A 12429-nucleotide genomic window follows, 5' to 3' on the forward strand; every position below is an offset into this window, starting at 1 on the left:
AGAATTTTTTTTTGCAGGAAGAAATGTAAATTATTTGATATCAACTCAAACTTACTTTGAATTTAAAACAGTGCAAACTCATTTTTAAAGCAGTATGTTGAATTGAAGCACACAGCCGGTGCTTCTGTTGAGTCTAAATCTGTACTACGACAGGGTTTGTATTTGGTCTATTTTTGAGAATCAGAAGAACAAAGTCGAGAATTCTCATTGATCTGTCTTTCTTAGAGGCTCCACGTGAGCAATGTCACTCACAACGGCTAAAATAACTCCTGATTTGTGTTTATTTTGAGACACATTATTTCTCCAGTATATCTGTGTACATAAAAACATGAAGTCTATTTGGCTTGCAGCTTTCTTAACATGTCAGAATAAGAGCAGCGAGCACATTAAACCACAGCTAAGGGGTGTAAATGTCCCCGTGCTGCATTTCTCCAAACATTAGTTCCACTTTCATGCCTGCAGGGTGTAACGAGTGTTCGGCTTAATGTCTTATTAGACAAACTCTCCCCCCCCCCCCGACAGAGAGGAGCGTTTACTTCTCTAATATTTGATTTTGTTCGACATACATCCTTACAGCTAATAGAAAGTCATCTGTACAGCCGACATCCCATTGAACATATTTACATATAGAGTACGACTGTTTCATCATCTCACCTCCTCCTGCTCTCTCCTCTTCCAGCGCAGCTGAGCGTTCGCCGCCGCCATCGCCTCGATCACAAACGTGGTGGTCATGTAGCTGAAGAGAGGAGAGACAGAAAACTATGAGACGACTAAGAAGCAGCTTTTAATGACCCTGATGATGGAATGAAACGTGTAAATCATCCTTTAGGCCGTTGGTGCAGGTTTTCTTTTTTTCTATAACTTTTCTGTAGGATGTGTATTGCCTCAAGCCCTGATCCAGGAGGAGCCACAGGCCGGATTCAAAGCCTGGCCGTCCGCTTCAAGGACTACAGATTCTGTACACTGGGCGCAGGAACTAACCGCTAGGCCAGCAGCACCCCACAGACACATTGTTGACACTTTTAAAGGTTCAATGGATAACATTTCCCCCTCCTCTTTCATGTTATTCCAGCACAATATGTGTAATAATGCAATGATGATAAGAAGTTAGTAGGGATGCGTCGATGGTTCAACATCGGTATCGGCCGATATTGACAGATATCTGCAAATAATGTGGCATGAACCGATGTCACAAGGTATCGTTTCAGCCCTGAATTTCCCAATCGGTGCATCTCTAATTTTAAGGTATAAACTGGCTTGGTAGCTCGTGTTTTTCTTTTTTTTTTTGTTGGGCATCAAGTCAACTCTCCTGATTCTGAAACATGTCCAGATAAAGCAGGAGTCGACCATGTTTCTCCTCCAATTATTTTTCCTTCATCTAATCTCACTATCACCACACAGGACTTCATGTCAGTGAGCTGCTGCACCAATTAACACATGACAGTACAGGCCGGGTTAAAGGAGCGACCACCCGGGTGTCAGCTGACGACCCACTAAGGAAAGTCGGTCAGCGGGGCAATCATGGAGCTTTCCTGGTTAATAACTGCCAGGATGAACATAAATGTTTACAGTGTAATCTTACATAAGCCTGGATAACATTATCCGCTAACTACTTCATTCTTGTATCATTCATGTGTTTGACATGAGTCATGCCATGCCGGCTTTTGCAACGAGTTTATTTCCTCATATTTGGGCCGCAATGACACGTGGCGTTTCAACTTATCGCTCAGCACTAATTCCTGTTCCTGTTCTGTTTCAGACTTCAAAAAGCACATCATCGCTTCTTTAAACACATGACATGAAAACAAAACTTTAACTTTCGAAATCGCGTACAATTCATTTTGTGGTAAAAGCTGGAGGTCCTGGATCTCCTGTGATTTGCACATTGTATGTTGCACATTGTAAGTTTTCTAGCTGTGACATCTGTGACACATCACATGCATGAAGCATTTATTTTTAGCTCATCAATGACACCAATGCTAAAACCGCTGTTACTAACTTCTCAATGCATGTTAATATCACAGAACTTTTGTTTTCACTTGAAAACCCATGACAGACCACACACGTACCACTACAAGTGCACTCAAATGTTCAAGTACAAGCTAGACTGAATATAAACTTTGAAATGAAAGCATGCATTCTTCTGTCGTATGCAAGATCTAAAAGAGGAGGGTCACGTGTCAGACATGGATAAGAACTGTAAACAGCAAACAGTAAAGCTTATGTTCATGATGCAACAAACTGAGGGCTGAAGTAGGGGTGCACATGGCTTAGTGGTTAGGTTGCGCCCCATGTACGGAGGCTGTAGTCCTCCAGGCGGGTGGCCCAGGTGGCTCAGGCGGCTCCTTTCCTGCATGTCATTCCCCTCTCTCCCTCCCTCTGATTTCCTATACTCTATCCACTGCCCTTAAAATGAAGATCAGGTCTTAAAGAAAATAAAATGAGTCTGAAGTAGAGCAAGACTTACCTCATGCATCCTAAGAAGGTGATGAGCGCTATACTGACCACCCAGCCGGCTGAAGCAAAAGCTTTGGGCATGGTCAGAGCACCTGTGCCCACGATCAGGTTGAACATGTACACCAGCCCCACCTGGAGGAGACAGGAAACGATGGACGACAGAGGTCAGGTCCAGATTCATCTCAAACAGCATTTTGAGTACTGTGACCTCGGAATTTAATTTGAATCCAACACAATATCTGTGTAACAATCACCTACACACACAGAAAACGTATCAATAAAGGCAACAACAAACCAACGAGTCCAAGTGCAAAATGTATTTAATGACTGCACAGCACTTTATCTGACTTAATGCACTTCTCTGTGCTGTGTGTCTGAGCTGTTTCCGCCTCTGGCTCAGTGCGGTTGAAGTACCTGTTTCTCACTTTTCTCTACGTCTGTATTTCTGATGCTGTCTTTTGTGTACCTGTCGTGTCTTCTTGCCTGGAGCAGATCTGCAGATGTAATTTCCTTCCGGATAATAATGAAGTTGAAGGTTATTTTATTGCTTTTGTCAATCGAGTTTGGTGGCTTTGAATGGATCTCTGTGAAGGCTTCTTGTGGTTTGAAAAAGCATCTTTTAATTCAACAACAAGGTCTCTTACAGTCCTGATCATTTCTGTATATATTTCTTTTGACACTTGGAATAATTATGTGAGCCTTTCTTTAACAAAGAGCACTTGACAGGCCTTAAGACAGCGCTTTAGACAGCTCTTGATCCGTCACATTTGAGTATTACTTTGCAGATTTTATATCAATACAGCCAAGAAAGTTCCAAACCCTAAAAAGATGCCGCAGTCAGTCTGTAATAAAAAACTATACACTCAAGTTTCACCACCAGAGTTTCAGAGAAATCCCATTCCAACTACATGCAACCTTTTTGTTTTGCTGCTCCGCTGTCTCTCTACAGGGATCCGAAGATTCCCATCAAATATTTACGATCTACATTACGTAGTCTTTCTTTGGAGGGAAATCTCAGGCCAGACCGTATCAGGTTTTTCCTCCGCACCCGGCTTGATAACAATGGGACAACTTGTTTGAAGACTCAACCCTTGTTGAAGAAGACAGCTGGACTAATTGATCAGCCGTTCGCCCCGCTATCAGGTAGCAGAGTGCTTAAATGATTCAGAGCTTCAAGCGTCCTGGAGAAGAAAAAGAAAACTTGTCGAACTGAATTTTTTCTTTGTGGTGAAGTGATGTGGGCGTAAGCAGATTCAGAGACTAAAATGAGTAGTCAGGACTTCATCCACACCATAAAGAGGAAGCTGTGATTCAGCTTCCTCTTTATCTTTCACGGCACCAACACCTACTTACTGAGACATTACTCGTGATGAAAACCCCAAAGAAGGTTTGAATTTTAACTCTCTTAATTCTGCTAGACATGGTCAGACTTCATATCCTGAGTATAATCATGAAGATAAACACAATCCACTACATGAACCTTAAACTCAGAAATCTTCACCTTCTAAACTCAGAGTGTAAAGGTCTACAGCGTTGACTTTATTTTCTCTGTCAGTGGGACTTTGCATTCAGCGGCTTAGAGTGAAAGTGCACTTTTTTTTTTTACAGATCTTCCTTTACAGTATGCACATTTTAACAGTAGTTCCAACGTGCATGACCTCTTATGCCTTTAAAAAAAGAAAAAGATTAGTTATTAACAACAGCATTCTGCAGGAAACTCACAAACGGGGAGTAGGGTTCTCCGGACTCTGTTATTCCACCTGCCATGGTTGATGATGACACGGGTCTCTTCACCTGAGGGACAAAAACATATTTACATGTAACTTTAATTTAGTTAAGATAGTGCAAATTAATGCTTAAATAATATGGGGGGGAGGGGGGTTCTCGTAGTGGTGGTTGTGCAATAAATCTACCTTGGGACAGGTTTTTAGAGAGATAGATAGATAGATAGATAGATAGATAGATAGATACTTTATTGATCCCGAGGTAAATTCAAAGCATCCAGTAGCAGGTTACAAAGACGTTCATGACATGAAACATTTGTTACAAATTAAACCGCAAAACCGACCCCCCCTCCCATACATATATATTAACCTGAAAAAAAGATTTAAAGAATACCTCTAGATGAATCAAACTTAAACTGTGCAATTAAAAATAGACTTATACAAGAAATGTACATAACCTGTGCAGGTATAAAAATATATGTGACATTTAAACAAGAACCTTTAAACAGTTGAGGAAAAAATCTGTAATTAGACCTGAATTAGGGCTGGGCGATACATCGAGTTTTTAAGATATATCGATATATTTTCGATCCAGATATAGGTTAGGACAATATCGTTAATCTCGTTATAGTTCATGTTGCATTAAAATAACGTTACACATTTCTTCTGTAGAGCTGCCAGTTCACCTATTTCTCTTTCTCTCTCTCTCTCTCTCTCTCTGAGTCAAACCCAAAACACTAAATGGATAATAAAATACACAACTGTGTTTATTTTGTTATGCAGAAAATGAATTAACTTCACAAACAGGTAGTTAGTGTTCACGTACATGTTGAACTTGTGCAACTGACTGTTAATAAAAGACATATCGATATATATCGAGTATCGCCATTCTGGGAAAAAATATCGAGCTATGAGTTTTGGTCCATATCGCCCAGCCCTAACCTGAATATAAAAAAAAAATTAAAAAGTGTTGACCTTCTGAAGTTGTGAAGTTGAAGTTGTTGTTTTATGTTATTCTCAAAGTCTTAAACAGATAAAAAAAATTAAAAAATAATCTTATTCCAAGCATGTGAGCCTGCTGAACACATCTTATTTCAGGAGGGGATTACTCCATATTAATAATTGTGAGAATAATGCAGAAAGTGAGGTGGGAATAGACAATAAAGGAAGAACTCCAACAATGCATTTCACTTTTCCCATATGTTGCTGTGCAGCCAGCTAAATCTCTCCTTCTTTATTGTATTCATAACAGACTTTCAGCATTATGTAGTTCCATATTCTAGTGGAGTTAAACATTTTTTATGGGTTTTAAGTCACTGTTGATGTTCTTGAGCTGACATCTGCTTGCCAACTACGCAGACTGGGACAGACTTAATCTATCTTTATTATTATTATTATTTTTATTATCATTATTAGTATTATTATTATTATCTGACATTAAACAATATCAGTATATCGTTGCGTCGTTGCATGAAACTGATTTTTTTTTTTTAAATACGTGACAAGCTAAAAAACAGAAGTAAACACATCTCACCTTCTTCTTCTTCCCAGAATGTTTTGCTAGCTACTTTAGCTCCTCGGCTAGCAGGATGCTCCGAGCTGTCACCCTCTCTAGCTAGCGAAATAAACACGTCCCCCTCGCCCCCCTCTCAGCTAACATTAGCTGTTCCGTTGTCAGATAAATTTGAGGTGAGTCCGTTCACAACTAAAAGGGCCAAGAGAAAGAAAAAAACACTTTCCCATTGGCTAGCGAGGCTCTAACACTTAGCTAAGTGAAGCAGTAAACTAAACAACCAGCTGATCTTGCCCCGCTGCTTAAAGAAACTCGTCGAACTTCCGGTAATCGATTTCAAAATAAATCCAGTGTCCAACTTCTTCCGTTTGTTTCGGTGAGTTGTTAATAGGCAAATCTTTTATTTTGAAGGCAGTTTAAGGCTATGGTCGCTCTTTGTTTTGTTTGGCTCAATGCTGCTTTTAACGTTTACCCCTGCTTTTATTGCCGCCTGAATCACATGGAAAGGTCCAATAAATTAGTTTGAGAGATATTCCTTTACAGTTATCCCTACTTTGCTGGTGGATTTTTATCAAGAGACATTTAATACTATATTACTACACCTTGGTTAAATCATTGCTGTTTTACTCATCAAAACAATCAACCCCCTTGACCACAAGATACATAAACATGTCATATGACTTGACACACCTGTCTGTGATTGCTTCTGTGCATTTTCACTGCTTTTAAAATATTTTGAAATGTATTTTTGTTTTACACTTTTTGCAGCATTAAAGACATTAAATCATGAAAATAATATAAAGGTTATACATGTTGGGAAATGCCTAACTTTCAGCTTTTTGTGGAGGGGAAAAACACATGCATGGAAGACGACAAGTAAAAATAAATTATTTCATTTCATTCTAAGAAACTAGAAAATAAGTATCTTCAAAAATTCTTCAAAATTTCTTCTCAAGCCATTAATAAAATCCAAGCCTTCGTTTCCCATTCTCACAGTACATAGATGCCATCTCTCTTTATATATTTTAATCAGAATAATGTGTAGAAAGTAGAAATAATCAGTAAAAAATATATACAAAATAGAGACTGTATCTACCCTGATATCTAGAGAAAAATCCAAAAATAAATTTTAAGTAATTTATTGTTTATTACATAAATAAACTTATACCTGTTCAATCTAAAATAAGGAACCATTTCATCCTCCCATTCAACATTTTTAAACCAAATCTCTAAAAGTAAAGAGGTCCAGAGAAATGAGGTTTACGTGATTCTTTTCCTAGCTTGTTATGTAAGACATTTCTTCTGAGCTGCATCTTTTAATACAGTAAAAGTAAAAGTTTGCTGACTGCCAATGCAAATCAGAACATAAGAGAATTGGCCATTATAGGGGAAGGGTTATTTCATTTTTCATGTTCTAGAGGGTTAAGGGTTCAGGGAGATTATACAGAGGCTGTGAAGTAAAGGAAAAAAGCACCAACAATCTGATCAGGAATGTGCAGAAAAGGGGGCTGGTATGTCGGGATTATGTTCGGATATTAGAGGTAGGATATGACATTTAAGCCTCCGTCCTCTTTTACAGAATAGTTTTTTTATATGTAACATGTCATAAGAACTCTGGTTCACAAAACCACCGAGATAAACACAATACAACTTTAATTTCATCCAGTAACCATGACATTTATTACCAGCTGTAAATACGTTAATTTCATGATCTGCAGTTTACATGTATTTTTTTTATTATGTTTAAAAGGTTAATAAATATTGTTACCCCTTTATGAATAATAAATAAAGAATATGTAGAAGTCACAACTCAAGAAGACTCAATTCAAGTATTCTTGTTGCTTTATATGTTAAGCAATGTTTATAGCCACCTGATATTTAGTTATTATCCATCAAAGCATACACTGTCACACATTAGCTAAGGATTTTGCTGAACCACACTATATACATGTACGCTAGAAAGACAACAACCGTTAATAAATAGAAGACAAAGAACAAATGGTCGAGGATCTCTGCTATTTTTTTGTAACCTCCGGGCTTCTTTTCCTCGTCTTCTTCTTGTCTGCTCGCTTGTTGTCGAGCGGCCTTCACTTCTTCAAGAATTCCTTTCAGCATGTTTAGACCGTTGGGACCGTCCAGAGGAAGAAAACTTTTCTCCTCTTTCATCTGGATGTCTTCTTCTCCTCCAGAGGGCTCTGTGAGGGAGAGACAATGATCAGTGTGTGTTTGTAAATTTAAAAAAATAACAGTTACATGTAGGATCATTGGGCATTAAAGGAGCAGTATGTTACTCTGACACCTAGTGTTTAAAATGGGTACTGCAGTCCAAATTCAAAACACTGGACAGAGAACCGTCTCCTCCTGGAATTTCAAACATGTGATTAACGGTTATTATCAACTCTTAAAATTTAGCAATTAATTACGGCCCTAGTTTTTTGGGATCTCAACATAAATCAATATTTTTTATGATAACTTGTGAATTGATAGTTTAAAAAAAAAAAAAATGTTGCAATGATAAAGAGGTATGTGGTACCTTTAAACGGGTAAACAATCATCAGGTGTGTTTGCATCTCGAGCTCTATAGTTAGTACTGATTACCCCACCGTGGCTCGTTTATCTCCAGCAATTTGGATCTTGTTGATTGCTTCTGTTCTGACTACAATTTATTTCTGTTTTGAAGCAAAGTGAGGTGAGGAAAGAGCATCTTACGTACCGTTTTGGCAGCCATCTTCCAGTTCAACCTCCACCTTGGTATCAGCACAGCAGCCACGCTTACTGGCACAGTAACTATCCAGGTCATATAGGAAGCCCACCAACATGGCCTCCATAACACTGATCCCCACCAGAGCGAAGACGGCAACACAGTAACTGGCTAAAATAAAGGTGCAAAAGACACTTGAATGAAAAGTAATATAAGTAATAACCCCTTTTTGGCGCGAGGGAAAATACATATCTGACAGGGGTTTTATTTTTTAATGTAAAAAAATCTGAAAGGAAAACTTCTCTTAGAAGTCTTTAATTCAATAAAGCTATTAGGAAAGCCTCCATTGATATAGTAAAAAGAGCAGGTTTAGTTTGGGTCAATAATTGGGACCAACAAAGGACATTCATCCAGGAGACCACAGCTTGAGTCCCAAACACAAGTGTTTTTAATCCTTGGTTAAGCCTGCACAGAATAAATGTGTTGTTATGTAAACATACTGGCTCGTTTTATATTTGTATGAATGTCCTTCGTTTGTCCAACTGTTCACCCAATGGATTTCAAACTTTGGAAATGTGTTGCTGTGCCCCCAAGAGAGGGCAGTGTTGACTGTGAAGTGGATCTGATGAGCAGTTCTCGACTGGCTTTTCTGCCAGAAGTCCTTAAAGGGAGCCTAAGGTGAATGTAGTTAAAAAAAAGCAAGGTCCATGCAGAATCTAGAGGCCGAGGAAGAAGTAAAACATCAAACACTTTTGTGTCTCATTGGCAAAGCATTGATCCGGTTCCGATAGGCCACACCCAAAACATTCACCAGTTCAACTATAAAGCAAGGAATCGCTGTCTGTCATAAGCCACGTTCCTTTGCATCCAGGCAGCTTTTTGGACATTTTAAATCGTATGCCAATGTGCTTTACTCTGCAATTTTTGGGCAACCGTTACCAAATTTTGTTCTACACCTCTCTCGACCAATCTGGAGAGAGAAAAAGAATCCCTCCAGTTTTTACAGAAAATCTCAGATCGCCTGAACACTTTGATCTATTGGAACCAAATTTGGTGGATATGTGTAGATAGGATCCATGTTGAACCATGCCAAATTTGGTGGGATTCAGTCAACAGGGGGAGCAAATGTTCACATTTACATTTGGGAGGACCAAAGTGAGTGAAGTATTGAGAATGAAGCTAAAAGGGCAACTGTCAGGTACAACAGTTCTTAACATAGACACAGGAATAAGCCACCAACTCCAAGCCTGAGCTAAACCAAGACACATTCAAACCTCTGGTCTAACACCTGCACAGCAGCTCACCAATATATGGCATGTTGGACTCAGTAGACGGCAACATGTCCTGAAGAATGAGCAGTAAGACGGAGATGGCGAGCAGAATGGTCACTTTGAAGCTCAGCTTTTCACCACCGGACTGATTGATGAAGAAGGAGGCCAAATCCAGGACCAGTAAGTAGAACAGCGGCACGATGAAATTGATCACATAAAGCATTGGCTTCCTGGAAATTAAAACCTAACAAAAGAAAAATAAAAAGGCATGTTCATAGAATGGTACATGCTTGAAAAATATGCAAAATTCATGACAAATACTTTCTTACCGTGTATACAAGTCTGGATTGCACTACATCTTTTTTTATGGATTCACTCCTTATTATCATGTTATCCAGTTCCCATTCTCCCCGTGTAACCATGAGCTGGTCAGAGATTCTATAAAGGGATGACCCATTGTTTTCTGTTCCCAGCAATATTTCTTTCTCTGTTTCAGATGATAAAAACAAGTCGTTAACAATTAAACCAAATATGTTCAAAAGCATTTTGACTGCGTACAAAAAAATGAGGTGAGAGTGAAGAGAATCTGACGTGATTTACCAAAACAGTTCATGGATGCAAATGTGATTTCACATTTTTGGCTGTCGAAGGGAAACAGTTTGAGATCGAGAAGACAGGTGGAGGTCAGCCGCTGCCGCGAGCTTGCAATCACGACACCGCTGTTCAACAATTTAAGAAGTTCACTGTTTTGGATACTCCCAGTGTCCGAGGCGCTGAAAGGGGTCAAGACAATGAGTCACTTAAAAGTACAAAATATAATCAAAAAAAACAACAACACAGGAGAGCAAATAAAGAACAATCGTGGGCAGGATGTCTGTTATCAGTAAGTAGTTTGACTGACAGGTCTTTGACCGCAGATGAATTAACCGAGGAATATTGGGAGGAAAAACGACTCTAATGTCAACACAGTCGGCTATAATGGAACTATTGATTTATCTCGATTACACACACACACACACACACACACACACGTGTTCTACAGAAACTGATGAACACACACAGCTGTACTATTGTGCAGTCTGGCTCACCTGTTAGTTTACTCTGCTGTAGAAGGAGACGTGTGACCATCGGGCTTTACAAACATCGATACGGGCAATTAACAAATGTTTAAACATCAGAAGTGAGTGAGCACATTTAAAAGGTTCCTTAGCAGCGATGAGATCAATATTTATGTGGTCAAAGTGTATCAAATAAGGATTAAGGATTTTATAATGAATTAAAAAGTTGATTTGTCACCAGCTTATTCACATTTATTCCATTTATTATGAGTACATTTGCATTGATATGACACATAATGATGGATATTTTTACTGGTTTTTAATGTGTGTTTTAAAATGCACAAAAATTAAGGTTGTCAAACTTGCACATGCGGTTTGAAGTTTATCTGCCCTTGGGGGCCTCAAGCAGCTGCCTGCCTTGCCCGTTGACAAGCAGCGCCTCTGTTAGTGTAGCCTCACATATAATACCAACAACAACAACAACAACGCTATCAGTTATAATGTGAAAATATCGGTATTGGTATCAGAATCGTATCAGAACTGAAAAAAAGTGGATCGTGAATCTCTATGGTTTGTGGTTCCCTTCTGATACTGTTAAAGATCCATTTTAAAAAAGATTCAACCTGCAGGTCTGTAGTTTAATAATAGTTTTTATACGTACTCCTCTTGGATGTAGATATCTGGGAGCCACAGTCTCGATCTCGGGACGGTCAGCATGTCAATCCCACAAAAGTCTGAAGGATTCCAGGACAGATACTCATTCACCCAATTCTGGAAAAAAAGAAACATGGGAGGTTTTTTTTTTGGTAAAGTGAAAGAGAAAAGCTGAAGAGTGTGAGACTGATGTTGATGTTTGCTGACGATGAAGGCCTCTTGATCTCAAAGATAATTTCTTACCATCTGGATCCAGATGTGACTCTCGACAGTTTGATACTTTTCATCCTGCAGAACAAAATATCATGTTTACCCAAAATAATCTAAAAAAAAAAAAAAAAAAACAATCCACACTTCTTGAGAGTAAGAATTTTTTTTTTGTACTCACCACGTGTAAAATGCCGAATATCACCATGTCCAGCCCGACTGTGGTGGGCTTTTCCCAGTTCTTCACGGGGCGCATGATTCGTAGCGCGTCATTGGCTGGTGTCAGCTGCAGGTGGGTCAGAAGGTTTAAGTATGAGCAGTCTTTAGTCTGATTCTGACTGCTGGAAACACCTGCAGGGAAAGAGACGAAACATCGTTATAGAAGAGGACAACAACAAAACCTCATGCCTTCATTTAAACTTGAAATACCGGCCGCAGTGATTTATGCAAAAAACTCACCGATAAGAGTGAGGAAGGCGAGAACCCTCAGGGCGTCCATGGCCGTTTGCCTTCATCTCCATCTCAGCAAAGCCTTTTTAACCGTGAAGCTGTGTTGCATAAACACGACAGTAATACAAAGGAACCAATAGATCGGATCTGACTCACTGCGCTGTAAACGTGTAAAAGAAAGCCTCTCCTTACATTTCTATTGTTAAAGCAGAGACAGAGTCAACATGAGGAGAGCGCAGAGGTACAGCAGCTGGGAGAGCTCGCACTGTGCTCGATGTTTTTAAACACCGGTGGTTAAGGGAAAAGCGAGATCTCAGCGAAGACAAAAAAAAAAAAAAATCAACAGAGCAAACATAACAGCTATAAAAAACATAAATGATTTAAAATTGTATAT

The 12429-nt window shown here is 39.1% G+C and overlaps 2 protein-coding genes across 5 annotated transcripts in view; both read right to left on the reverse strand.

Moving 5' to 3' along the window:
- Positions 1-5984, reverse strand: part of tmem104 (transmembrane protein 104) — a 58562-nt gene extending 52578 nt beyond the window's left edge. For 2 of the 3 annotated variants that reach the window (XM_061026266.1, XM_061026264.1), the window contains exons 1-4: positions 5707-5984; positions 4180-4251; positions 2468-2589; positions 655-736 (exon numbers count right to left, since the gene is read on the reverse strand). In XM_061026266.1, the coding sequence (XP_060882249.1) occupies positions 655-736; positions 2468-2589; positions 4180-4224 (249 nt within the window). In that variant the 5' untranslated portion in view covers positions 4225-4251; positions 5707-5984. The remainder of the gene's footprint in view (positions 1-654; positions 737-2467; positions 2590-4179; positions 4252-5706) is intronic. The other variant, XM_061026265.1, reaches the window with a different exon arrangement.
- A 1348-nt stretch (positions 5985-7332) lies between these two features.
- LOC132954186 (5-hydroxytryptamine receptor 3A-like) lies at positions 7333-12400 on the reverse strand. 2 transcript variants are annotated; one of them, XM_061026676.1, is made up of 10 exons: positions 12228-12400; positions 12045-12133; positions 11767-11936; positions 11622-11666; positions 11386-11495; positions 10267-10439; positions 9996-10153; positions 9700-9910; positions 8408-8566; positions 7333-7889 (listed from the first exon to the last, which is right to left on the reverse strand). In XM_061026676.1, the coding sequence occupies exons 2-10, from the start codon at positions 12082-12084 to the stop codon at positions 7609-7611; spliced, it is 1347 nt and encodes a 448-aa protein (XP_060882659.1). In that variant the 5' UTR covers positions 12085-12133; positions 12228-12400; the 3' UTR covers positions 7333-7608. The 2 variants fall into 2 exon arrangements, with proteins under 2 accessions (XP_060882659.1, XP_060882658.1); XM_061026675.1 differs by having other exon boundaries at positions 12045-12400.
- Between the last annotated feature and the right edge of the window lie 29 nt (positions 12401-12429).

The sequence above is a fragment of the Labrus mixtus genome, chromosome 20 (genome assembly GCF_963584025.1).
Source record: "Labrus mixtus chromosome 20, fLabMix1.1, whole genome shotgun sequence".
In the NCBI taxonomy this organism is placed as follows: domain Eukaryota; kingdom Metazoa; phylum Chordata; class Actinopteri; order Labriformes; family Labridae; genus Labrus; species Labrus mixtus.